This window comes from Pseudorca crassidens, chromosome 16 (genome assembly GCF_039906515.1).
Source record: "Pseudorca crassidens isolate mPseCra1 chromosome 16, mPseCra1.hap1, whole genome shotgun sequence".
NCBI lineage: Eukaryota > Metazoa > Chordata > Mammalia > Artiodactyla > Delphinidae > Pseudorca > Pseudorca crassidens.
The window spans coordinates 30,349,552-30,376,681 of NC_090311.1; the positions used below are offsets into that span (position 1 = coordinate 30,349,552).

The 27,130-nt window shown below is 45.9% G+C and overlaps 2 protein-coding genes across 3 annotated transcripts; one reads left to right on the plus strand and one right to left on the minus strand.

The window, feature by feature from the left end:
• Nucleotides 1-77: 77 nt before the first annotated feature.
• Nucleotides 78-6,190, plus strand: EXOSC1 (exosome component 1). 2 transcript variants are annotated; one of them, XM_067709820.1, is made up of 8 exons: nucleotides 78-175; nucleotides 283-398; nucleotides 2,189-2,263; nucleotides 3,759-3,847; nucleotides 4,632-4,665; nucleotides 5,170-5,220; nucleotides 5,350-5,434; nucleotides 5,770-6,190. In XM_067709820.1, exons 1-8 carry the CDS (start codon nucleotides 145-147, stop codon nucleotides 5,874-5,876), a joined length of 588 nt encoding a protein of 195 aa, XP_067565921.1. In that variant the 5' UTR covers nucleotides 78-144; the 3' UTR covers nucleotides 5,877-6,190. The 2 variants fall into 2 exon arrangements, with proteins under 2 accessions (XP_067565921.1, XP_067565922.1); XM_067709821.1 differs by lacking the exon at nucleotides 78-175 and having other exon boundaries at nucleotides 335-398; nucleotides 4,632-4,669.
• A 3,912-nt stretch (nucleotides 6,191-10,102) lies between these two features.
• PGAM1 (phosphoglycerate mutase 1) lies at nucleotides 10,103-17,270 on the minus strand. The gene is made up of 4 exons (XM_067709819.1): nucleotides 17,020-17,270; nucleotides 12,861-13,135; nucleotides 11,985-12,165; nucleotides 10,103-11,194 (listed from the first exon to the last, which is right to left on the minus strand). The coding sequence occupies exons 1-4, from the start codon at nucleotides 17,156-17,158 to the stop codon at nucleotides 11,025-11,027; spliced, it is 765 nt and encodes a 254-aa protein (XP_067565920.1). The 5' UTR covers nucleotides 17,159-17,270; the 3' UTR covers nucleotides 10,103-11,024.
• Nucleotides 17,271-27,130: the final 9,860 nt, after the last annotated feature.

The window sequence follows — 27,130 nt, forward strand, 5'->3', positions numbered from 1 at the left end:
TTTACATCTCAAGGGGGGGGGGGCTCCCGGTGGTCACGTGATAAAGCTCACCAATTGGCACGCTTCTTACTGCGGAACTGCACCTGGATATTGGCCAATGAGAGGTCGGCTTCATTTTCCTCCGGACTTGGGACAGGGGCAGTCATGGCGCCACCCGTGAGGTACTGCATCCCCGGTAAGTCAGCGGTGCCCAGAGCGAATCCTGGGCAGGAACGGAGGCAGGAAGGCCCGACGACCAACAGCTTCTGCGGACCCGTGGCTAATGCAGCGTTTTTTCCGCAGGCGAACGTCTGTGTAACTTGGAAGAGGGCAGCCCCGGCAGCGGCACCTACACCCGGCATGGCTACATCTTTTCGTCGCTTGCTGGCTGCCTGATAAAGAGCAGCGAGAACGGCGCGGTAAAGGGGGCGGCTTCCCCTCTTCTCCGTCTCTGCCTTTTTCTTAGGCTGCCTTTGATTTCGCAGTTCTTAGGCAGGGGACCTGCGGGCGCGTCTTCAGTGCCTCGTTCAGTAAAAAAGAAGTTGGTCTCTTAAGTTTGAACAGCTGTGGTCCCCGCTGCCGGGCACTTAGCCATCACAGAACAGTTTTGTTGGTCCGGCTTGGTTGTGTTGCTGACACTCGGGGAAGCAAGTTGGGGGAAGAGTGGAGGCGAGCTCAGCCCTGCAGTGAGCTGAATCCTGTCCGAATGTCGCCTACCTCTCCGACTTTATCTCGCTCCGCTACCCGCGCCTCACCCTCTGCTATCTAGTACTACTGGCTTCTTTCAGTGTCGCCAGTGCGCCACAGAGCCTTTGTACACACGCCGACTGGAACACGCTCCTCTCTTCCTTAGCCTATTCAATTCCTACCTACCCTTCAGATAGCCTCACTAGTATCACTTTCTCAGAGGAGCTGTCCTAGCCACTAGTCGAAAAAAGTTTTGTTTTTGTCTGTTTTGTTGAGCACTCACAAAGAGCTGTATTCTTCCCTTTCTAAGCACTTAGCTCAGCATGTAATTAAACACTCAGTTATATCAATAAGTTCCCCATTAGACCCTTCTCCCGTAGACTCCATAACCGCCGCGCCTAGCACAAGATAAATGCTCAGTAGATGTTTGTTGAATGCATGAGTAATATTATTCTCCCTGGTTCCAGAGGCTGATCCACCATTAGCTCAGGATCAGATAAGCAGTTCTTGAAGGAGCAGCTTAAAGGAGCGTAGTAGAAAGAGGATTCAGAGTTAGAACACTTCAGTATTGACTAAACCTTGATTCTGCTTTAGATAAGAAACTTAAACACTCTGGTTTTAGGTTCTTCCTCATCTATAAAATGAGAGACTTTTTATTCGATCAATTTGGGAATTTCCTTAGGATTTGAAAGTTTGTTCATTTCATAGCTATACATATAGCTATCTGTGGAGCATTTTCATGTGCCAGGCACAGTGCTGACCTCTAGGGATGTTGTAATGAGCCAAATACACATGGTCTCTTATCGGGGGCACAAACACAAACTGTAAGCAAATATATGCTCAAATGAATGTATGCTTACAAATGTGATTCCTGCTCTGAAAGCATATTACGGGGTACCATGAGAACATGTAATAGGCAAACCCACCCTAGTCAGAAGTGACATTTAACCTGAATTTTTAACCTGAATATTTATATTTATCCTGAATAAAGGATAAATAAGAGTTGAGTGGGTGAGCATAAAGAACAGGTTGGATAGACATCCTGAGATGGGAAGAAATTTAGTGAATTCATGAAACTGAAAAAAGGCCAGGAGAGCTGAGGCATAGTGAACAAGGTGCTATTATGTATGCTATTATATAACATTTATTTGGAAATTCTAGCCTGTCCAATAAAATGACAAACAGAAAGAAAGGTATAACTTTGGAGGAAAGAGTCACATTATCCGTGATTACAGGCAATATAGTTGTATGCCAGAAAGCTCTAAGAAAATCACCAGAAAACTTAGAACTCGTCTGAAATGGTTAGATTATGTCTTCTAGCAGCTTTCTTCCTGTGGCCCCTTGGCCATCCTATAGCCTAAAATGTCTAAGGCTTTCTGCTCTGGACTGCAAATGAATCTGTAGTCCACCTGCACTTGTGACCTCAACTGTGGCCCATGGCATTCCTATATTATTCTCAAGCCACAGACACTTTTACCCAAGACTTAGCAAGGATATTCATGTTTTATTGTTCTCTCTGTAGCTTCCTGTCATATCTGTGATGAGAGAAACAGAGTCCCAATTACTGCCAGATGTGGGAGCTATTGTAACCTGTAAGGTAAGTTGGTCCTAACCTCCCTGCTTACGATACTGTCCAATGCTGAAATAATGATCATTGTAGAGCTGCACTGTTCAATATGGTAACCAGTAGCCACATATGGCCATTTAAATTTAAATAAATTAAAATTAAACAAAATTTAAAATTTATTTTCTCACTTCCACTAGGTACATTTCAAGTGCTCAGTAGCCACAGGTGGTTGGTGGCTGCCATATTGGTCAACACAGAATATTTCTATCATCACAGAAAGTTTTACTGGACTATGCTGGTCTAGAGATTTCTAGGATAATGATCAATGAGGTCAAGTTCAAGCTTCCATAGTTCTTTCACAGAGCTGATTCCCTGAGTTTGTAATTTTTTACTTTTGTCTGGGAGACGGGCACCAAAGGGTGATAAGGAAGCCCTTTTTTTTTTTTTTTTTTTTTTAGTATTTATTTATTTGGTTGTGCCGGGTCTTAGTTGCAGCAGGTGGGCTCCTTAGTTGCAGCATGTGGACTCCTTAGTTGCAGCTCGAGGACTCCTTTAGTTGTGGCTTAGCTCCTTAGTTGTGGCAGGCAGGCTCCTTAGTTGTGGCTCACAGGCTCCTTAGTTGCAGCATGCGGGCTTCTTAGTTGTGGCATGCAAACTCTTAGTTGCAGCATGCATGTGGCATCTAGTTCCCCAACCAGGGATTGAACCCGGGCCCCCTGCACTGGGAGCACGGAGTCTCAACCACTGTGCCGCCAGGGAAGTCCCAGAAGGCCCATTTTTGAACAACTGAAGCAAAACTCTTTCTGCAGAGAAACAAAAGATTTGATAGTCTTTGAGGGAAAGTACACATTAATGCGGTACTGGTCAGTAACTATAATATATCAGTACTCCTTGCCCATCCCCACTCTCTGCCAGTTAAATTAACTTGCAGCTCTTAGTTTTTCTCTATAAATTTCTCCAGCAGAAAATCTATGTGGGGATTCCCTGGCGATCCAGTGGTTAGGACTCCGAGCTTTCACTGCTGAGGGCGTGGGTTCAATCGCTGGTCAGGTAGCTAAGATCCCGCAAGCTGCGAAGCATGCCAAATTTAAAAAAAAACAGAACGGGAGAGAGAATGTATGTGTTATTTTGAAAATAACTGGAGAGGCAGTGATCTAAATATTATGCAGCAGCTGAAATGGAGACTTAAATTCTGTTCACACTACAGGGCTCATAGTAAGATCTGTTAAAGGTCTAGCTAGATTTGCTATATACTATAAATACCCTTGTGTATTTATGTTAGACTTGTATATTTTTCAAAACCTATTCCATCTTATTTGATTTCCACAGTAACTCTATTAAGTGGCCAGAGTGGCTCTTATTCCACTTTACAAATATGACTTATACAGGGATAAGTAGGAGTTAACTTGTCTTAACTTCTATACTTAGTAGGGTTGCTTGGACCAAAATCCTAGTTTATTCCCGCCTCCTTCAGCTGACAACGACTAATACTCACTCTAGTGCTGCTCTTTTCTCTATTGCACAGGTCTCTAGCATCAATTCACGCTTTGCCAAAGTACACATCCTATATGTGGGGTCCACACCGCTTAAGAACTCTTTTCGAGGAACTATCCGGTAAGAAGTATTTTTGTCTTCATATTTGCCTCAGCACCTGGAATGAGGTTAGGATAGAATGGGAGCCTGGAATTTTTAGGAACAATTACATTCTCTATTCCTGCCCATTTCTCTCTTCCTTTGTGCTTTGATTCTCCCCAGGTAGTAGCCAAAGAAAACGTTAAAACATGTGAGTTAGGACAAAAGGAAAATATTAATGAGATAGGGCTTTAAATAAAACAAAAAGGGTTGAGCTAAGCTGGAGATTAGCATTGTAGGGATGATTCATATCAAACAAAGTAGAAAGCATTTTAGGAAGTACCTTTCTTTCTTGAATTTAATATCAATTAAACCCAAGGACTGTAAAACAATAAAAAGGGTAGTGGGTGAAATGGTAAATTTTTTCCTATGGATTCTTGAGAAGGGACAAACAATTCTCGTGAGCTAGATAATTTAACATCTGAGGCTCTTTCCACCGTCAGGATTCTGTGTTGTTCTGTGGTGCTTCTGTTGAAGCTCTCCTAAGGCAGTGAAGTTCCTTATCCTTCCCAGCTAAATCTGATCCACTTTTCTCTAGTGGGAGGTATTGATACTGCTGCTCTGTGTGATCCAAGAATGGGAAATGTGGTTTTCTCCTCCAGGAGAAGACTAGGGATACATCTTCACCCTGCTCCTCTGGGTGGCCGCTGGGTCCCCATTAGGACTTGTTCTCTCTGCTGTTGTAGCTCTTTGTCTGCCAGGAGTCTGCAGGATAATTCTTTCTCACAGATAATTAACCTTTCTGTTAATTCTTTTTTCTTTATAGCAAGGAAGACGTCCGAGCTACTGAAAAAGACAAGGTTTGTTGGTTGGTTCTTTTTTTTTTTCATGGCTTTAGGAATCTCAATCCTTTTAAATTATTCCAGTGAATTTGAAAGGTCTATGGAAATGTGGAGTCCAAGGAATTTTAAGGTGCTCCCTTCTGGAAGGTGTGGAATTCACTTCACTGTCCCTTTCCTCTTCATATCATTTTTGTTCACTTTGTTGACCAGAGAGGGGCTAGTTTACTCTTTGCCTTTGAAGCCACGTATTTATTCATTGCTGTTTCCTCAGATTTACTCTGGAGCCTTTCAGAGCAACTATAGTACTTTTGTCCAAGTCAGATTCCTGATTAGGTTACTGAGTTCAAAATCTTTCATTTATGTGATGATGCCACAGAAACAATGAAAGTTGTTGATTGACTTGAGTAGTGATGACTTCCACCCTCTGAGATTAGAAGTTGACTGGTTCTGCCAGGGGTGTTAATAGTTTCATGTAGACCTGATTCGGAGCTTTCACTTAACACTCCTGTTCTTTCTTTACAGGTTGAAATTTATAAGAGTTTCCGCCCAGGGGACATTGTCTTGGCCAAAGTGGTATCCTTTATTCCCCTCAGACTTGTGGTCCTTTGTCAAAAGAAGAAATGGAAGTAGAGAAACCACTCAAGTGGCTATGGGAGGGATGGCTTATAACTCTGTTTTCCTTTACCAGTGTGATGTGACTAGATCTCCCTAGGTGATGCGCAGTCCAACTACCTCCTAACCACTGCTGAAAATGAGCTGGGAGTGGTGGTGGCCCACAGTGAATCGGGTGAGTTTGTCCATGCTTCCACATGCTTACCTTTACCTGGGAGCTAGGGTTTGGGATTAGTCCATTGTTTTCCCTCATTTCCCTTGTTTTTTAATTATCTAAAAAGCAATACTAGTGTAGATACTTACTACTGAGATTAGAATGATTCTCCTTATATAATCTAAGGAAAAGAGGCACTCACTCCATAAATCAGTGGAATAAACAAGGTTTTTTTCTGTATGAGGTGAGGTTCATTAGGCAGCTTGGTGACACTTCAGTTCATACCCAGCTGAAAAGAGAAGGGTCTCAAGCAAATATTTGGGGTCCCATCTCCAACTCCACCTTTTCCCTTCCAGGTGTCCAGATGGTTCCCATCAGCTGGTGTGAGATGCAGTGCCCTAAGACCCACACTAAAGAATTCCGGAAAGTGGCCCGAGTACAGCCTGAATTCTTACAGACCTAAGAAGCCACACTTTACCCCATGCACAGGAGTAAGCTCTTTCCAAGAGTACATGTGTGAACGTGACATCAGGGTGCTGTTGTCTTCATTCAGGCACCTGGGGCTGGCCAGCAGCCACCTCTAGAAAAATCTTACTCTATAGGCAAAACATTTTTCCTGTGAATCGTTCAGTGGATTTCATCCTCTTGAGTGATAAATTTCTCTTTTGGAGGCACCAGCAAACCAACTGTATGATGGTGGAAATAGCCTGTTCTTTCTGACAGTCTTATAAATATGTATTTTTTGCTGTGAAAAAGAAAACATTTTTACGAAAAGAATTTTATGGTTTCTATTATATTGAGTAGGGAAAAGAATCTAAACAGTGTCATGACATTTAGAGCAGGGTCTTGCCTGGTGGCACCGATTAACAGACATGTGTTACGTGCTTTCTTGCTCTAGACAACGCCTAATTGCCAATCTTTTTTGTATATTCTGTTGTACATACTTTTGCTTATTGAGTACTTGCTATGTGTCAGGCACTAGGTTAAGTACTTTATATACATTTCCTCATTTAGAGAGATTATGGTTTAGTGAAAATTATGGGACACATGTGGTGATTCAGGTAGCATGTTAGTAATTCTGAAAGTAATTTGGTAAACAAAGTATTACTGATACAGTAGATACTCCAGGAAATGTTAAATCTGAATTGAAAAGAGGTACAGAACACTATCATGTGAAGTGGCCAGGAAAGGATTTGTAACATGAAGTGAGAGGAATTAAAGAACTAAGATAAGTGAGGTGAAGATATTCAGAGCAGAGAGAGAAGCCCAAGCAAAGTGCAGAATCAGGAATGTACACACAAGCTTGAGGACAAGCAAAGGATGAGGGTTAAGCATGGGGAGGTTGCAGAGAGAATGAAAGGAGAGATGAATTATGTCACTTCTTGAGATGTTATTAGGGAGCCCATGTCTTCTCTGTGAAGTGAGAATGGTTGGGGTAAGGTTTGGAGTCATCCCACCTGGGTTTGTGTCCTCTCGTTGCCTTAAGCCGGGTTATACGTTGTTTTGTTTTTTTTATTTTATTTTTTTTTTCGGTACGCGGGCCTCTCACTGTTGTGGTCTCTCCCGTTGCGGAGCACAGGCTCCGGACGCGCAGGCTCGGCGGCCATGGCTCACGGGCCCAGCTGCTCCGCGGCATGTGGGATCTTCCCAGACCGGGGCACGAACCCGTGTCCCCTGCATCGTCAGGCGGACTCTCAACCACTGCGCCACCAGGGAAGCCCGTTTTGTTTTTTTTTTGATTGAAATTTTTATTGACATAATTGTAAGTAATTGCAGTTTTAAGAAATAATACAGAGATCCCTTATGCACTTTTTCCAGTTTCCGCCAGTGGTAACATTTTGCAAAATAATAATATGCTGTACTATAACAATCAGGATGTTGAACTGATACTTGAGCAAATTATTTTTATTTCTTTAAGTCTGTTTCCTCATCTGGAATAGTATGACCTCATAGGATTATTATGAGGAAATGTATAAAAGTGGTTAGTACACGCCAATATTACTGTTATATATTATTGTTGTTATTATATAACTGATTGCCTTCTATCAGGTATCTACTAAATGCCAGGACTTAATGCTAGATACTTCAGTGTAGTTTGTATTGATATAATCAGTCTCCTATTGATAGATATTTTTAAACTTTTTTTCTTTTACAGACAGTGCTGCAGGGAAAATCCTTATACCATATATCTTTGTGCATGCCTATGATTCTTTTGCAAAACAGATTCCTAGCAGTATAATGCTGAGTAAAAGAATATGCACATTTAAATTTTTGGTTAGATTCTCCCTTATTGCCTTGCAGAAAGATGCTACCAATTGATTTTCTCAACAGTGTTAGCCATTTTACTTATGTTATCTCTGAACTTCACAGTGACCCGGAAAAGTAGCAATTATTTCCACATGTTACAGATAAGTAAACTAAGGCTTAGAAAAATTAATAAATCTCACAGACATCAAGAGGCAGAACAGTGTTCAAACTCAGATCTGTTTTACTGTAAAGCCTGGGCCCTTCCTTCTGTACCATGGTGCCTCATTTTTCCAAGTATTGAACAGAAACCTCAGGCATGCAATTAGAGGCTCTCCAAATTGACATTGGTTAATTAATTATAAGTGCTTGTTGGACATCATTCATTCATTATATAAATATATTTGAGCAACTCCTCTGCCCACCACTGCTCCAGGAACTAGGGAGTAAAGCAGTGAACATGATAGAATCCTTTCCTTGTGGAGCTTACATTCTAGTGGGGGGGGACCATTGGTGGGAGGGGAGACAAATGAAAAGTAAACAAATACGGAAATGTTATAATTTCAAACAGTAATTTTAAAAAGTGTCGTAAAGAAGAACATTTGAAACAACTGGGTAATGGCCTTCTGATCTGCTGCGAACCAGGTTAGATTTTCTCACCCTTAACCATGCAATATTGTATTACATGTTTGTTAGTTGTGTGCGTGTCTCCCCTACTTACCTTAGCTTTAAGGGCAGCATGCTGTCTTCTCTATCTTCAAATCTCCAGTACCTGGTACTGTGATTAACACGTAGCAAATGCTCAATAAAAATTTTTTGAGCGTACTCATAGCTGACTGAATAGCTATGCCCAAACAGTGATTGATATGTAGTAATGGTGATATTTGTTAATCTAGAGACAGGGAGGATATACTTTCTGTGCCTTGGAAAAGTGGTTCTCAGCCTGGGTTAGGTGAACTTCAAAATTGCCTGTAAGTGGTAAAGGGGTAGCAGGGGGAGTTCAGGGGAAAAAAAGACTGCAGGTGCCCTAGCCCTGCTTACGAATCTCATGGTTGAACCTGTGGGTGTTAAGGGTTTGTTCAGCTCCACAGGTGATTCTGATGTGCTACTCTGGCCAAGAGACACTGTCTTGGAGGGATAGTAGTTGTTGGCCTCCTAGCCATAATGGTAAATGAGGATGGCTTTCTGTTATTTTCCTGCCCATAAGGCAGGAGTTCTAGCCAGGAGTCTAAGTTGCAAGGAATGGAGACTGCTGTAAACTCAAGTGATGTCAGGACATAGAGTAGTAGTAATCAAAGCTGATCCAGCCTGATTTGGGTGAAGAGCACTTGATCAAACAAAATTACCAACTTCTGGTCTAAGATTCAGTACCAGCTAAGTAAACTAACATCCCACCAGGCTACTGGAGACTTAAATTACTAAAGGTCTTCCTAGGATTAATGTGTAGATCAAATAAAAAACTAAACTTGAAAAGCAAGATGCTTAAAAGTACTTAAATTTTAGAGTAAGAATCTTTGATTTAGTTGCAGTAACATTCATCTGGGTTCCAGTACTTAGTAGTGTACCTTCTGGCAAGTTTCTGTTATCGTTTTCAGCATGTTTCCTCTTCTGTAAACTGGGGATACCAGCCCTTTCAGAGGTTGTCAAGATTGGAGATTATGTAGGTAACGTACTCACCCAATGGCTAGCATAGAGGCACTTCATAAGAGCTTTATAGATGGTGTTACTTGCTCCTACTAGAAGAGAAAGGCATTATGGGCTTTCTCATGTTCCAATGATCTTTTCAAAGGCCTTAGAGAAAAGGTAAATGTGAGTAGTGCCCCTTCCCTATTACGTATATAATTAGTCAGCCCTCCCTATTCATGGATGTGACACCTGTGAATACAGAGGGCCAACTGTACTACTTAGTTTTACATAAGGCACTTTAGCTTCTGTTAATTTTGGTATCCACAGGAGTCCTGGAACCAGTCCCCCACTGCAGATACCAAGGGATGACTGTATATCCCTTTTCTCCTGCATGTGTAACTTTTGAGGGTGTTAATTAGTTGACTGATAGGGTTAAAATTTTAGGGGCCAAAAAGAAAGGTGTGAATCAAGTTTAAAAGTTACTAACAAAAAAAGGGTTGGCTTTTTTAAGTCTAGTAAACAAGCATTTACCTTACTCTAAAGAGGGCATACTAGTTTCAGAATTTGATTTTCCAGTGTTCGGTAACCAGCACCACTGAGCAAGAGCTGTAGAAAGGCAACAGGAATACAGCGTTCAGCTCTCCAACACGGAAAACCCAATGAGATACATGATACTTGGACCAGGCTATGTAAAGTTGTGACTGGTTGTCCTAAAAGCTCTTAATCTGTCATACAAGGACTTGGGTAATGAGAGACATTTCAAGTTGAATGTTTGAGTTGATTTCCTCAGATAAGACATACCACACATGACACAGAAAATATTGCACATCACTCCTTTATCATACTGACCTGGAAAAAAGATTTACTACAGTTATGCTCAAATGAGTACTGGGCCTAAGTGGTGGGCCAAGCAACTGGAACGTGGTTCAGAAATCAGGCACAGTGAAAGACACACTTGGATGTGATCAAGAGGCATTCCGCTGCCATAAAACAATAAGGCGGGGGAGGGATTCTAAAACACACAGCAGGATGAGCTCCTACACCTTAGAAGTCAAGAAGCTTATCCCATGACGGTGTAAGGAATGGCTCATTTTCTGATGACCACATGTGGGAATATTTCAACCGCCACTAGAAACCCCAGAAGGGTTTTTTTTTTTAATTTATTTATATATACATATAAATTTTTCTTTTGTAAAAGTAAATGCAACACATAAACATTCAGGATTGATCCCAATCTTTTGGAGTCAGGGAGGAAATGTTTGATTGAATCACCATGCAGGTTACATTCATCTTCCACTGGAATGACTAGAGCCCCCAGTCACCTGAACAGAACAGTGCCCAGCTAGCCTCTGGGAACACAAATAGGCACTCTTGCTTCTCCTCATTGGTCACACCTTGGCATGGTTCCTCCCTATCCCCTACTCAAGCAGGTCCTTAGTAATAAACCACTAGCAACGCCCCGCCCCAGTTACTACCTCTCAACGCTCTTGGATAAGTCTTCCCTTGGCTTGGACTGAGGTCCATGTCCCAGAGGTGCCATTCTGACTAGACTGTATGAAGGGAGTGGGTGCAAGAGAGAAAATGGCTAAAATGAAATTGGGAGCCACTGCTCCCCATCCGCAGCTACAGCTTAAGATGCCTACAGATGTCGTCAGTGTGACGTGTGCAGGGGAGAGGTGCAGAGGAATGGATGGGCTTGGGAGGAAGGGTAATCCTTGGGAAAGTAATCTGCTGCTCGACCTCACTTCTTGGCCTTGCCCTGGGCAGCCACAGCCTCCATGGCTTTACGCACGGTCTCTTCATCACCCAGGAACTGCATTGGCTTGATGGGCTTCAAGTTCTTGTCCAATTCGTAGACAATGGGAATGCCAGTCGGCAGGTTCAGCTCCATGATAGCCTCTTCGGAGAGACCTGAAAATACACCCCGCTATGATCAGTCAAGCAAGATATGAATCCACAGACCTCTCCAGCGTTGCTATTCATTCTCCAGGTGGGGAAACAGGTCCTCCAAGGACTTTCGTAGGAATTAAAACAAGACAACCTTTCTGGTATTTGTCATAACAGTAATGATCTGTGTTATAGTAGATCGCTCACCCAAGGAATGCCCCCGTAGCTTATTTCTCAGTCACTGAAAAGCAAGAAAAAAGGATGAAAGGTATGTCTCCCAAAGTGAGATCTGGAAGCCCGTAGTAAAGCTGGACTATACATATCTCAAATGTCCTATGTAGTCCATCCAGGCTGCCAAAACTCAGCACATCTGGGCCTCTAGGCCCTTGGGTGAAACAATTTAAGATGCAAACTGAGATTCATCTGTGGAGTTGTACCAGGTTGTGATTAAGAAGGATTTTTATCAGCAGTTTCGACTGGTAATCCTAGTCTAGAGGTGGGCATCTCAAACTTTCATGTGTATCTGAATTACCTGGGTGATAGATGCATCTTCTCAGTCAGGTCTGAAGTGGGACCTGAGGTTCTGCATGTGCAATAAGCACCCAGTGGGGTCTGGCCGCCTCTGCTTCTGCAGAGGATGCTTTGAGAGACAAGGATAGAGAATGTGTTTCTACTAGGAGACAATCTGGCCTGTCTCTAAGGCTATCAACATGTCCAGCCCTTTCCTGAAGGTCTCCTTCGTACTAAATAAGTCCAGATTAATGACAGTTCTGCTTTAGCCCTCTTTGAGGGCCCCTCTGAAAAACGTACATACCCTCCAGATGCTTGACGATGCCCCGAAGGCTGTTGCCATGGGCTGCAATCAGTACTCGTTTCCCCTCCTTGATCTGGGGAACTATTTCTTCATTCCAAAAGGGCAGAGCTCTGGCAATAGTGTCCTTCAGACTCTCACAGGAGGGCAGCTGATCTTCAGTGAGGTCTGCATACCTACGATCCTAAACAACAAAAAATCCAAGCGTATCAGTTATTACCAGTTGCATCCATTCTGCCTATTTCTCATCCCCTGAAGGATCAAAGTGATGGGTGAAAGTCTCTCACCAGGGCACTGAGAGCTTGGGAAAGGGGATAATTATTATCCTGCCCCTCCCTCCCCCATTACCCTCTATAGGGAAGACTGACAGTTCAAAAGAAACATAACTTAGGAAAGGAGAAAAAAAAGGTAGGCTACAAGGCTCTAACCAATTCACTTTATCTTGCAATTGGCTTAGGAAGGCCCTATCAGCTATGGATGGGTTTTTTTAAAACATGGCAGTAGATGTAAAAAAGATATATTCTTTTTAGATAAACAACATAAACTCTTAACTAAATCTTTTAACAAGTGGAGGTCATTCCTTGGAGAAAGGGGATTACAATTAACTATTTTAGGGAATTCCCTGGTGGTCCAGTGGTTGGGACTCTGTGCTTTCACTGCCGAGGGCCCAGGTTTGATCCCTGGCTGGGGAACTAAGATCCCACAAACCCCACAGCCAAAAAAAGAAAAGAAAAGAAAAGAAAAAAACAAGTAACTATTTTATCATAAATTAGAAACTCAGTGGGTCTAGGCAGACCCTAATAAAAGCTAAGAGAGTGAAGCCCAGATTCTAACACCCTGGTCCTGGGTGGAGCGAGCCAAACCTCCATTTGTCCATACCTTACTGATGTTGCTATAGAAGGGATGGTCGGGCTCCATCGGAGGTGGTGGGACATCATAGGAGCGCCTCCAGATCTTTACCTGGGCCTCACCGTGCTTGGCAGCAGTTTCTGCCTTATTGAGGCCAGTCAGACCCCCATAGTGTCGCTCATTAAGGCGCCAAGTCCTCACCACTGGCAGCCACATCTGGTCAATAGCATCCAGCACTGTCCAGAGGGTCCGAATTGCTCTCTTCTGCACTGAGGTGAAGCAGATGTCAAACTCATAGCCGGCATCTGGAAATTATAAGTTGAAAGTGATAAGCTAATCAGGTCCACTCTAGAGCAAGAATTCTCTTTCTTTCTTTTTGGCCGCACCATGTGGCTTGTGGGATCTTAGTTCCCCAATCAGGGATTCAACCCGGACCCTTGGCAGTGACAGTTGTAACCAGTGGACCACCAGGGAATTCCCTAGAGCCAGAATTTTCTTACATATAAATTTCATCACGTACAGACAACCCAAATGAAAATTATTTGGCTAAATATTTTATTTTGTACACCCTAGCAGGAAAAACAATATTCTGCCTTCGGGGAAGATAAAATTTGTTGATTTATGTTGCAGTTGACAATATACTTCCCAGTGGTTCCCCAATAATTCATCTAACCCAAGGCCCAAATGTACTGTCAACCAGCTAACCTGAGATCTGGGCTACTTTTCCTAATCCCCAGAGTGCTGTGCTTAAGCACACTTTAAGAATTTATTTGCTTTAATTCTTTCAAGGTAAGGATTCAAAAAACTTGGAATCTTTTAATAAATATAATAGTTAATACTTATAGAGAGCTTACCATCTGTCAGGCACTGGACTGAGTACTTTGTATGTGTTTTATTTAGTCTTCATAACAATCCTATAAGGTTACATCATTACAACCCATCTTACCAGGTGAAAATAGAAACTAGAGGAGTTAAGCAAACTATCCGAGCTCACAGCTATTACACAAAAGAGATTAAAACCCAGGCTGTATGACTCTAAAATCTAACTCACAGGGGACTTCCCTGGTGGCGCGGTGGTTAAGAATCCACCTGCCAAGGCAGGGGAAATGGGTTCGAGCCCTCATCTGGGAACATCCCACATGCAGCGGAGCAGCTAAGCCCACGAGCTACAACTACCAAACCTGCACTCTAAAGCCCACGAGCCGCAACTGCAAAGCCCACGTGCTGCAACTACTGAAGCCCGTGCGCCTAGAGCCCGTGCTCTGCAACATGAGAAGCCTGTGCACCGCAGCAAAAAGTTAGCCCCCGCTCGCCACAACTATAAAGCCCGAGCCCAGCAACGAAGACTCAACGCAGCCAAAAATAAATAAATACATCAATAAATTTATTTTTAAAAAATCTAACTCATAACCACCACCTCTAGCTATCTCCATAGTTTGCTAATTTCTAAGGATCCTGATGTTTGTATTTTAGTTAGAACTGTCACTTCTGATTGATAATTATTAACATACTTCAGTCCTCTCTACCTCTGGTCTAGGAGAAATGGGATTTTGAACTCTCAACAATCAGGACACAGCAAGAGCTCTTAGAGGATGCTGATAAAACTAGTTTGTTGCATGAAATTATACCTTCCCTAGAGTATTGGAAATCACATCACAACCTCTTCATCCACAGTTCCTTTCTGCTATCGTCAAATTACCTCACTACCCAGAGAATATAATCTACCTACGTCAATTGTTAAACCAAGTTTAAGAGAAGCCACTCATTGGAGAAAGAGCAAATGCTGTGCACTGTCTGATGCATTTGTAAATGAACCTCTCCTCCATACACAGCAGTTACTGAGGGGTGGTATCAAGTTATATTGGCCCAACCAGTAAGTTACAACTATTTGTCTTCATGTTTCACAAACGGTTATTCTCCCTCCCACTTTAATGGGGAGATGGCCCTTTCCTTAAGTAGTGGACCAGGAAAACATTCCTGTTTTCTTCCATGAGGCTACAAGGCCTTCTTTGAAATTCAGCACAAACTTTCCTGCGCATTGCCTCATGTTGAGGTGGCCAACAGTAATTAATGAAATGTGAAGTGAATTTTCCTGCCAGCCGTTCAACTGAGAATAAGGCCAGTAAGAACTACACTGATGGGGGAAGGGAGAATTAATCACCAAGAAACTCACCACAATCCACAAGGGAAAAGACACAGATTTCATCACTAAGGCTCACTGACAAGTGCGAGTAGACTCACTTACCATCCCCTCCCTAATCTTATGGGGAGGAATGGCTCCCCAATAAAAGGGAGTCACTGGGAATTGAGTATCCACAGTGCAAGCCTCAGCTCCCATGCTGAAAAGCTATTGGTTGTTTCACTGCATTTTCCACTTGCAATGGAGTGCTGCACATTGGATACAGAAGTCAGTCCCCGAGGAAAAGAGCAGTTCCCCTTACAACTCTTAACAGAGAACTCTAAATCCTCTTCCTTCAACTTGGCCATCAAACAAAAGCATAGTCTAGGCCACTCCCAGGGATGAGGTTAGCTGGTGTTGTGCAGTGTGGACTCCATCCGCCCCCCAGGAGCAAGACGGCATGGGAAAACTCAGTTCTTGGTAGCTTCCTCCTGAAATCATTCAAGATTTTATAAACCCTATAATACTTAAAGCCCTAGTGAATTTAATGTTATTTTAGGTCTTTTACAGTATTAGATTATTCATATGGTCTTCATCATTCAGTTTTTGCTTTTGGTCTTTCACTTTTTATTTAATCATCTGTGATGCCCCTAAACAGTTATTAAAATTTTAAATGGGATTTCTTTTGAAACTAATGCTACTAACATTTACTTAAAAACTGAAATAGGGTCTGTTATTTTAAGATATTACAAGTTAAGGCATTTGATCAGTCTTAGAGGACAGCTGCAATTTGCTTTGTCCTAGGCTAGTCATCAGCAAACCACCACAGACCCATACAGTTCTTCCTGCCAGACAGCAGGAGGGAAAATGGCCTCCTTTACCAGCACTTTCCCTATCCTGGCCTCTCCTAACCGGTATGAGGTCACACCAGGCCATCTCAAAGTATTCACACACATCCCCAGCAGGATTACATTTCCCATACTTTCCGAACTTTTGCTTCATTTCTAAAGGATCTACAGTGAAGGCAAGAAGCTAGAGAGAGCAAACTGGGGCCAAATACCTGATTCACATCAGCCAGGAATCAGTGACCCTTTTTAATGGCTGCTGCTTTGTCCAGGGGTTAAAAGGGAGCAGGGAAGGATTGGTGGAAGCACCTCCTCGGTCCAGAGACGCTTTGAATTGCTGGCAGCAGGGAATGCTTATTAGCGCTTCAAAATCACAAAGAGCTGTCTGCCAGCGGGGGCAAGCCTGGGTAAGCCAGCTTATCTCATTGCCACTTCCACCTTTGCCCATAACAGCCTACCAGTTCCTCGCACTTACCCGGTACTCAACCCCAGAGCAGAGGCCAGGGTGGCAGACTAGGAATAAGATGTGACCTTGGACAAGTCATCTTTCCAATCCTCACTTTCCCAACTAGAAAAGAGGGCCAGGGAGGGATGGGAAGGAGGGGAATAAAACCTGTGTAATTTATAGGGCTGTGAAGAGGATCTACTCAAATCATTCATTTACTCAATTACATTTGTGGACGCATTTTGGACACAGGATTTGCGGAATGCTGGTAAACAACATTCTGCACAAGCACGTGGATGTCTTTGTACCTAGAACCCTGCTGGTCGCCCCCCGCCCCGCCCCGGCCCCGGGGGCCGCGTCACTCCCCCGCAGCGGGGAGAAGCATGTGGCCTGCCTCTTCACCAGGATCCCCAGCATCCTCCTGAGTAGGCTTGGTTACAGCTGCTGGAAGACACCGGGCATCCCATTTAGCAACCCGTCCCCGAGTTACTAAGTGCTCGGACTAGGAGAAAGGGGACTTTCTCAAGGCTGTGTCGTGGAGAGCGCAGTGAGCTGCGGGGCTACCGCCCGGGTCCTCTTCCTGGCACTGCCCCTCACACTCCGCTGGGTGACCTTGAGCAAGTCGATCCCCCACCCTGGGCCCATTTTTTCAACTGTAAAATAAACTGTTGGAGAGAAGGGGCTCTCTGGGGGGGCGCGGGGGCGGCCAAGCGGCCCTCACCCAGCGGCGCCTGCCCGAGCCTTTGCAGCCCCCACCCACTGCCCCGGCCCTCTCCGCACCTCGCAGCGCCTGCCCACCGCGCTTCGCCTCCTCGTGCCCGGCCGGGCTCAGGTCGGCGTCGTACCAGCCGCTGAAGCGATTCTCCAGGTTCCACGCGCTCTCGCCGTGCCGGATCAGCACCAGCTTGTAGGCGGCCATGGCTGCGGCTCGGGGTGCGGCGCAGACTGGGGCTCACCGAGATTCCGGAGTCGCGGCCCTACGCCGGCCGCGCCTGCGCGCTCGCGCTCCAACGGCCCGCTCCCGCTCACTTGCTCGGCCAAATCTTTCCACTGGCTCGGGGCCGTCCTCCGCCCGCCGGATGTACGCATGCGCCCCGTGCGGACGCTGCAGCCTCCAGGGGGAGGGAGCGCCCTCCAGGACGCCAGGGCGCATGCGGCCTCCGTCGTCGGCCCCGTGTCCGCCGCGGTAGTCACGGAGCGCACGTAAGCGCCGAAGGGAGGTGGGACCTTCGGGCTGTTCCCGGTTGTGCCCGCTGGCCGGAGTGTGGTCGTATTGCCGTTATTCATAAGCCCTTCGTTGTAATCAAATGGTCTTTTATTATTTGAATCGCGCTTGGCTCGGCCAGGTCACACTTTCCCATCCGTACGCAGGGTGTGATTCACACACCTGTGTTCCAATCTTCACTCTTCCATTTTATTCGCTTTGTATCTCGCTTAACCTCGCTCAGCCCCATCTGTAAATGGACGTAGTAAATACTTAACTGGTGCCTATCTACCTGGAAGGTGCTCAGTAAATGGTGGTTGTTTCTATCTCATTTCCATGGACACTAATCTCCATAACGACACGGGTTCTGACTGCTGGTTCGAAAGCCACGCTCTTTATCTAACACACGGCCTTTTGTCCCACCTTCTTCTAGTTTCTCACAGCCTCTGGCCAGTGCTTCCTGGACCAACCACAGTGAAGCAAATTCTAGGCCGATCAAACACTCCAGGAAGAGAAGAGTTACTGCCTGTGCCTGCCCTACACCCAATCACAGTTTCAGTATCTGCTTTATCTGGCCAGCTCTCTGGTGCCCATGCCCCTTTTCCTGGTTTATTTCAATCTAGCCACTTTATTGAGCACCAAACATGAATCAGGCAGTGGGCTAGGGTCAAAGATGGGTTGAATGTGTTTTCTACCCTTCATAGCAGGTGGAGTGCAAATAAGACCCACATGGAAACAGCTAACAATGAAATTGTGCTGTGTGCTATACTTTGACAGATTATAGAAAAATTTTTAGCATGCACTCGTAAAGCACCTACTACATGCCAGGCAGTGTTATGAGTGCTTTACAAACATTAACTCATTTAATCCTCATATCCTCATGATGATCTTATGAGGCTAGTACTATTGTGTCCCTATTTACTGATGAAGAAACTGAGGGATGAAGTAACTTGTCTAAGGTTATAGGAACCAAGATTCACGCCTAGTATGGCTGGCTCCCAAGTCCACGCTTATCTGACCTACTACTCTCTGCGGCCTCCACATATTTGTTGCATTTTAGACATTTATTGACTTTGAAGAGTGGGAAGGGTTTGAGAGGCAGAGAAAAGGCACTTTGGGAATGACATGAACCAAAATACATAAGACTCCCTTTTAGATATGTCATCTACTGTTTGTGAAAGTTTAGTGTGTCAAGTGTTTTAATGTATTATCTCAACCTTCCAGCAATTCATATAATATAGGTACTATTATAGCTCCATTCCACAGATGAAGAAACTGAGGCCCGGGGAAATAATTTGTCCAAAGTCACAGCTCGGAGCAGAAGTGAAGAAAAAACCAAGACTCAAACCCAGGCAGTGCAGTGGCCTAGCGTGCACTCTAGCCACACCTTCCTCCTCTGCAGCTGGGAGAAGATGGAATTCAGTGACCAGGAAGGTGACTGGGATGCAGTCCAGCACTAAAAGCTGCACTTGGAGCTTACAGTCTCCCAGGGCTGCAAAGCAAGCTGTCCTGGAAGGCTTCCTTGTTCAAGCTCCAGGCATGGCCCACATGGGGGACCTTGGAAGAATCCCTCTTTGGAAGTTCTCCCTCTGGTCATTCCTTCTGCTTGGTCATCCCAGTACTGATGTCCAGGCCCTCCCAGGGTTTTTCACACCAGCAAATAGCCATAAATAATAATAATGTATTATTAACATATTAATAATAAATACTATTAGCAATGTGATCAAGAAGACAAAAAAGATTTAATGAGGTACCGATTTAGAGCATATGAATCTGAGGGTCTATGGACAGATTTTCTCTCCAGGAGGATGCCTGGTAAGGGATCCCTTGCCCACTGGGATTGGAACTGAGCAGATAACTAGGATACTTTGGGCAGGAGGCCAAGGGCTTCTGTGCCACCAGCCTTGGGAAAGAGCCCGGGAAGTCCTACTTTATTGCTTTCACCAACCCCCTCTGCCTCCAGAAGGGATCTCTCATCTCCTTGGAATTCTGAGGAGCTCTGATAACTCACAGCATATCTACCTTGGAGCATCAGAGATTTTTTTATGTATGTGTCAGATCCACTCAACTAGAAACTCCTTGAGGGTGGGTACTGCATCTCTATTTTATACACCCATACACAAGCACTAAGCATGATGCCTTTGCCCATGGCCAACTCCCTGAGTGTCCTTGAGTGTCAGAGCTAAGAGAGACCTTGATAATTCTCCACTGCAAGTCCCCACCTCCAGCCACCTCCAGTCCACATGTAACAGATGAGGAAAGTGAGGTGAGCCTTTCAAAAGCACAGGAGATGAGCAGGGGACTGGGTTCATAAGTGAGAAGTCAGAGGCGATCCACGGAGAAGGGCCCCAAAGTTGGGGCTTGCTGTGTCAGGGAAAGGCAGGAGCCTGGAGAAGTCTGGAAAAGAAGGGGGCTGGGGGGAGCCACGTGAGGACTGTGAAGGCTTTGCAGCTGGAAGCCAGAATTCCTGGGCAGAGATTGGGATTCATTCAGCATCTACCACAGCATCACAAATCTGGGAAGAAGCTTAGAGCCTATCAAACCAAGGTTTCTCAAATGACAGTAAAGGGTAAGGATAAACCAGTGTATGTTGCCCTCTACTACTTTTTTTTTTTTAAATCTTAATTGTTATCTCTCCTGAACACAAGACACACAGACATTTGTCAGGGCTGATCCCTGGGCCCTTCTAAAGAAGTGGGTGGATACAGGCGCGCATTCACATAACCTGAGAACCGAGCAGTGTGAAGGCTCTGATCACAGCTTGGGGGCAGCTTGGGGAGCAGCCTGAGGGACCCACTGCACAGCTCCCAAACAGTTCATCTCCTTCCCTCCCTGCCCGGCAGGGAGCAACTATGGCCAAATAAGCCCTCCTTCCTGCCTGGCGCATGCGGGTGGGGGCCTGTGCTCCAGAGCCTTCTTTACTCTCATCTCCTGGTCAGGGACATTCATCAGTGACAGCTCTCATCTCTTCCTGGGGCCCCCAGCCGACCTCTAATCCCTGAACTCTTAGGGCAGACAGCCTCCCTTCTAGCTCAGTGCTCTAATTCCTCAGGCCTCAAGGAAGTTCCCAGGACTCGAACAGCTTCCAACCACCAAGCTTGTTGGTTCAGCTGCTACGAAAACTCGGATAATCAGTGATCACAGCCCTATTGCCCCCGCTCGTCCCTTAAAATACTAAAGGCCTCTCTCAAGCTTCCCTTCCCATTTATTTTTTTCTGCAGAAGGGTAACGCCCTTATCAAGTACCAAACATTCAGTGAAGGACCCGATTTAGAATCCCAGTGGGGTGAAGCGCGTTTTCTGCTGGGTGGAAGGTGGGGCGGGCGGCTGCCGTTCAGCCCACAGGACTCCCCATCAGGACACCACGTCTTTATTTGTTCAACATCTTGCAAACTCATCGCGTGATGCTCAGATCTCCCCAGCTCAGCTGGTGTCTCAGTAGGAGAGGACTCCTGCCTTGGAAAGTGAGCCCAGATGATTGTGGCTCATGTCTCAAGACTCTGAGCTTCTAAGAGAGGAAGTAGGGCTTCAAGGAAGGGTAAAACACATGCTTCACAGCCTTCTACAGTTGCCATCTGAAGATAGAGCTGGAACTGGCTGGAACTGACTTCCTACAGCTCCCCTGACAAAACCCTTTCTTCTCCAACCTCAAAACCCAGCTTCAGACTTGAGTGTCCAGCCCAGCCATAGTAAAAACCCTTCTCCCGGGATTATGGAACTCTCAGTCTCTGAAAAGAAACCACCAGGGGTGCACGAGGTCCTCTGCCTCTAGGCCCTGTGTGTGAGAACTATGATGATAAAAATGCTCAAAACAGGGCAATAAGCCAACCCGTCTATTCTCCTTCACATCAAACTGTTTTCCCAGTTTCCCAAACATAGACTACTATGTTTCTTTGGATTAAATTCTAAGTGTAAAACAGATATCTCATTAATTTGAGATGTCTGTTTTTTGTGATTAGCAGTAAACTTTTGATGTTTGACTACATGGGTCTTTTTGGGGGTGGGGGTTGTTTTTTTGTTTTGTCTTTTCAGCAAACACGATTATGTATCCTGGCTCCACCCTTCCCTTCCCAGAGCAGTTCCTCAGAGCTATCTGAGAGGCTGTCTCCCTGGCTATAGTCCTCAGTAAGGTGCCCAGATAAAATTTCATTCACTCCTAGGTCTTATTTTTGATTTGACACGTGACGTTCCCCCAGGCCGGGACCTTCCCCTGCTATACAACTAATTTCCCTTGTCCCTTATTGGGATCACCCCAGGCCCAGGATTTGGAGGGAGATGACAGAAACTGGACCTTATTGCCACTGCCTGGACCAGGCAGGTGTCTCACCCCAAACAGCCCCTAAATCCCTCTGGAGATTTAACCCCTTGAGAAACATGGTCCATCGTTAAAGTAAAACGCCCCTGTGGGGGAGGGGTGAAAGGTTTAAGCCAGCTGTCACTTGAGGAAAAAAAAGTTCTCATACCCCAAAGACTGTCCTGTTGCCGTGGCAACAAGTAACCACCCCAAAGGGTGTTAAACCATTTAGGCAATGATAACTCATCTCCCTTTAATTGAACAATGACAGTTTGCCTCAGTGACCACTCTTCTGTAAGCCAGCCAATCAGCAACAGCCACACTTCAGTTCACCAACCAATCCCTAAACTCCCCCTTCTCTAAGCATGCCCATCACTGACCTTCACACCTCCCAGCACCGCATAGAGGGTCACTTCCCTGCTCCACTCAAGGAGATTGCCCCACAGACAGTGCTCTGTCTTCCTGAAGTAAGTCAGAGATTCAGCTTTTTGTCTCAGCTATTGAGAGGTGGTGTCTTCCATAGACACCCTCCACTAATATTCTGGAATGTCACCTCTCTGGGAGTAATTTTTCCTCCTTTCGAGGGCTATTGCTAGTCTCTATGATGTCTTGGTTAATTAGAAAAAGACCAACCCTTCTTCTAGACAGGCTCCAATGAAGATGGGATTTCAGATCCCTCAGCTGGGAAACTGAGCAGTCCACAGTCTGCACAACTGCACACTGCAACCCTACTCATCCCTCATAACTGGTCAGTCAGTGAGTGCTGCCCATTCCACCTCCTAAATATACTTTTCAATCTGTCCTCTCCTCTTTGCTCCCACTGCCACTGCTTTGGTGTCAGACCTCATTCTTTCTTGCCTGTACTGGTGCAGTAGTCTCTAACTGGCGCCCACCTCTAGAGCAAACATGTTATGGTACCCCTAGCCTCTGTGCCTTTGCAGCTGCTCTTCCCTTGGCCTGACCCATACCTCTAACTTTCCTTTCAGGTCAACTTCAAGTCACTGTGCAGCTCCAATGTCACTGCAATGGACTGAATGTTTATGTCCTCCCTAAATTCATCTGTTGAAATCCTAACCCTCAATGTAATGGCAGTAGGAGGTGGAGGCTATAGGAGGTGATTAGGTCATGAGGGCTCATGGGATTAGAACCTTATAAAAGAAAGCCCACAGTGTTCCCTTGCCCTTTTTGCCATGTGAGGACACAGCAAGAAGACAGCAGTCTATGGATCAGGAAGTGGCCCTCACCTGACACTGCATCTGCCTGTACCTTGATCTTGGGCTTCCCAGCCTCCAGAACTGTGAAAAACAAATTTCTGCTGTTTATAAGACACCAAGTTTATGGTGTTCTGTTATAGCAGCCCGAATAGACCAAGACTGTCACCTTTTACCTGAAAGCTGTCCCTGACTCTCCTCTGAGGCCTGCCCACACCCAGCCGGGCTCGGGGCTCCCGTCCTCCTGGGTGTACCTGGATGATGGCACCGATCGTCACCACCAGGTGTTTTCGCTGCCACCCCAACCAGCCTGCGAGTGCTGGATGTGAGAACTAGGCTACTTTCATCTCTTTGTAACCAGCTGGTCATGAGGAAAAGGACTTGAGAGAAAAGTAAGTTGCAATTCCAACTCTACCATTTAATGCTGTTGGGAACTTAAGCAAGTTACTTGACTTTCCACAGCTTTGGTTTCTCCATCTGTAAAATGTGGATAACGATGTGAAAGGAAAATCAAAATGGAGTCAGTGTTGCTAAGACAGCACTCTGAAATGGAGCTGGGAGGCCTTTGAGGAAGTGTGACTTATGCATGTCTAGGCCTGGATAGAAATCTGACCTTCTGAGCACTTATTACCTTAATGCAGGCATCCAGGACATCTGCCCAATGTTCCAGAAACTCAAGGTATTTATCAGACCCTTACCCTAAAGCACTTGTGACAGCCTATCCCTTAAGGACAAACATCTCCTTTCTTGTGCCAGAGTGCAGCCTGTGGCTTTTGCCTTTAAAAGCCCCTGACTCCCTTCCCTGGAACACTCTAGGTTTCACCCAAATTTGTGTCTCTAGAATTGCAATTCTTAAGAACAAAATAAACTCTCCTCTTATTTGCAGCCTTGTATGTGTGTGTGTGTATGTGTGTGTGTGTTTATTGTTGTTATTGTTGTTTGGTTGACAATAATAACACCTCCTGCACAGCCTGGTTGTGAGGACTCAGCAGGATCATGAGTGTAAGATGCTTCCGAAACTTCCTATTAAAATTCAGACCCCTGGGATTTCCCTGGTGGCGTGGTGGTTAAGAATCTGCCTGCCAATGCAGGGGACATGGATTCGAGCCCTGGTCTGGGAAGATCCCACATGCCATGGAGCAGCTAAGACCGTGTGCCACAACTACTGAGCCTGTGTGCCACAACTACTGAAGCCCACGTGCCTAGAGCCTGTGCTCCACGGCAAGAGAAGCTACCGCAATGAGAAGCCCACGCACTGCAGCAAAGAGTAGCCCCTATTCACAACTAGAGAAAGCCTGTGCACAGCAACGAAGATCCAACGCAGCCATAAATAAATAAATTTATAAAATAAAGTTTAAAAATAATTAAAAAAAAATAATTCAGACCCCTTAGCCTGGCCCTCAAGGCCAGACAGGATCTGTTCCCAATCTACCTTGCCAGTTTTACTTTCAAAAACTCACCTTCGGGCTTCCCTGGTGGCGCAGTGGTCGAGAGTCCGTCTGCCGATGCAGGGGACACGGGTTCGTGCCCCGGTCCAGGACGATCCCACATGCCGCGGAGAGGCTGGGCCCGTGAGCCATGGCCGCTGGGCCTGTGCGTCCGGAGCCTGTGCTCCGCAACGGGAGAGGCCACAGCAGTGAGAGGTCTGCGTACCGCAAAAAAAAAAACCCGAAAAACAAAAAACTCACCTTCTGGGGCTTCCCTGGTGGCGCAGTGGTTGAGAGTCCACCTGCCGATGCAGGGGACACGTGTTCGTGCCCCGGTCCGGGAGGATCCCACATGCCGCGGAGCGGCTGGGCCCATGAGCCATGGCCGCTGGGCCTGTGCGTCTGGAGCCTGTGCTCTGCGACGGAAGAGGCCACAACAGTGAGAGGCCCGCGTACCGCAAAAACAAAAACAAAAACAAAAAACTCACCTTCTCATCAAAGATAGCCCTCTGATGGTGACTTACCTGGTGGCCTAGAGGGTAAGACTCCACGCTCCCAATGCAGGTGGCCTAGGTTCAATCCCTGGTCGGGGAACTAGATCCCACATGCATGCCGCAACTAAGAGTTTGTATGCCACAGCTAAGGAGTCCGAATGCTGCAACTAAAGATCCCGCATGCTGCAATTAAGACCCGGTGCAGCCAAAATAAGTAAGCAAATAAATAAATAAATAAATAAAATATTTTTAAAAAAGAAAGAAAATTGGTTACATATCTAAATGTCAGCTTATTAAAAAAAAAGAAAGATAGCCCTCTGACAGCCTCCTTATGAGGGGACATCTTCTTAGACCCCCCAAAGCTTTACCCAAACCTCTCTTGTGCCTCTAGCTGAGCTCAGCTAATGTCATGTATTCATTTGGCAAATAAATGTATTGCACGCCTACTATGTGCCAGACACTGTGGTGGGCTCTGTGACACAAGAGTGGACCAGAGGGACTTCCCTGGTGGTGCAGTGGTTAAGAATCTGCCTGACAGTGCAGGGGACACCGGTTCGAGCTCTGGTCCAGGAAGATCCCACATGCCGCAGAGCAGCTAAGCCCATGCGCCACAACTACTGAGCCTGTGCTCTAGAGCTCGTGAGCCACAACTACTGAAGCCCGCGCACCTAGAGCCCATGCTCTGCAACAAGAGAAGCCACTGCAATGAGAAGCCCGCGCAAAAAAAAAAAAAAAAAGAGTGAACCAGAATGGTCCCTGTCCTCAGGGGGTTCACAGTCAGCGGGAGGCAGAGAAGCAAAATGAAAATCTTTTTTATTTTTTTTATTTTTGGCTGTGTTGGTTCTTCGTTGCTGCGAACGGGCTTTCTCTAGTTGTGGCGAGCGGGGGCTACTCTTCATTGCAGTACGCGGGCTTCTCATTGCAGTGGCTTCTCGTTGCGGAGCACGGGCTCTAGGCGTGTGGGCTTCAGCAGTTGTGGCACGTGGGCTCAGTAGTTGTGGCTCGCAGGTTCTAGAGCTCAGGCTCAGTAGTTGTGGCGCACAGGCTGAGTTGCTTCACGGCGTGTGGGATCTTCCCAGACCAGGGATTGAACCCGTGTCCCCTGCATTGGCAGGAGGGTTCTTAACCACTGCACCACCAGGGAAGTCCAAGATTGACTTTATGGGAATCAGGATGCCAGGTAGTGGTGATCACACTGTCTCTCCTTACCCAGACTCCCTTCTGCCAGCCATGGACATCTGCTGTCAGGTGGGAAGAAAGGGTGGACTCCACCTTGGAGACAGTTCTCCCTTTGAGCAAGAGCGCATCTGCCATGCGCAGACACTGGTCCTCTCTACACCAGAAGGGAAACACACTTTCTCTTTAGTACACCTGGCCATTCACTCATGCCCCTGTGCCAGGCACGGTGCTAAGCATTTGGCACGTGTGATCTCATTTCAGCCTCCAAACAGCAGCCCCATTTTCAGATGAGGAAACTGTGGCTTAGAAAGGTCAGCTGCCTGCCCCCAGGCACACCTAGGATGCGGTTCCAAATGCAAGCTTGCCTAAGCCCAAAGCCGGATTGTTGACACAGTTCCAGCAGTTAGGAAAATGCTCTGGAGCAGTTGCAACTCCACTGCCTGGGTCATGATGGGCTGCCCAGGGTGACAAAACCCTTCTCCCCCGACCAGAGCTTGAGCCCGAAGTCAAACATCCAAACCATCGCTTCCTCTTTGTTTAGGGCAAGAGGCTGAGCATCAACTTCCGTTTCCTCCTGCCTAGTGTCATAACAGATTACAGCCCCAATGACCTAAAAAAGGCCTTCCTGCTGACCCTGGGCTCAGTGCTTTGGACGCAGAAGCCCTGTTCCTTCCACATGAGCCTCAAAGAGGCTTTTAAGAGCAGTGGCTACAGGGGGTGCTCCTTGGCTAAGAGTTGGATCTCCCAGCTTTTGCCCATTGATCGCCTGTGTGACCTTAGGGGTGTCACTCAACTCTCTGGAACCATGTTTCCCCATCTGTGAAGTGAGGACACTGCTCTGTCCTCCTCACTTAGATAGTAGCTGAGAAGCTGTTTTGTTACTCAAGAAGAGTGTTTTGCATTATAATAATGAGCTCACATTTATTGCCTTCTCATTATGTGCAAGGCAGTGTTAAGCACTTTTACATGTGTTACCTTATTTAGTTCTCATAAACCCTATGGGCAGGGTAGGCATTCTTATCTCCATTTTACAGATGAGGAAAACTGAGGCTCAGAGAGTAAGGTGACTTGCTCAAGGTCAGA

What these genes read in the sequence shown, in the direction of transcription:
- EXOSC1 (XM_067709820.1), top strand. Translation starts at nt 145, where the DNA reads ATGGCGCCACCCGTGAGGTACTGCATCCCCG. An exon ending in CGTGAGGTACTGCATCCCCG is followed by an intron (nt 176 to 282) that starts GTAAGTCAGCGG and finishes TTTTTTCCGCAG; the next exon opens with GCGAACGTCTGTGTAACTTG. An exon ending in AGAGCAGCGAGAACGGCGCG is followed by an intron (nt 399 to 2,188) that starts GTAAAGGGGGCG and finishes TTCTCTCTGTAG; the next exon opens with CTTCCTGTCATATCTGTGAT.
- PGAM1 (XM_067709819.1), bottom strand. Translation starts at nt 17,158, where the DNA reads ATGGCCGCCTACAAGCTGGTGCTGATCCGGCACGGCGAGAGCGCGTGG. An exon ending in CGGTGGGCAGGCGCTGCGAG is followed by an intron (nt 13,136 to 17,019) that starts GTGCGGAGAGGG and finishes TATAATTTCCAG; the next exon opens with ATGCCGGCTATGAGTTTGAC. An exon ending in CATCGTCAAGCATCTGGAGG is followed by an intron (nt 11,195 to 11,984) that starts GTATGTACGTTT and finishes GTGTATTTTCAG; the next exon opens with GTCTCTCCGAAGAGGCTATC.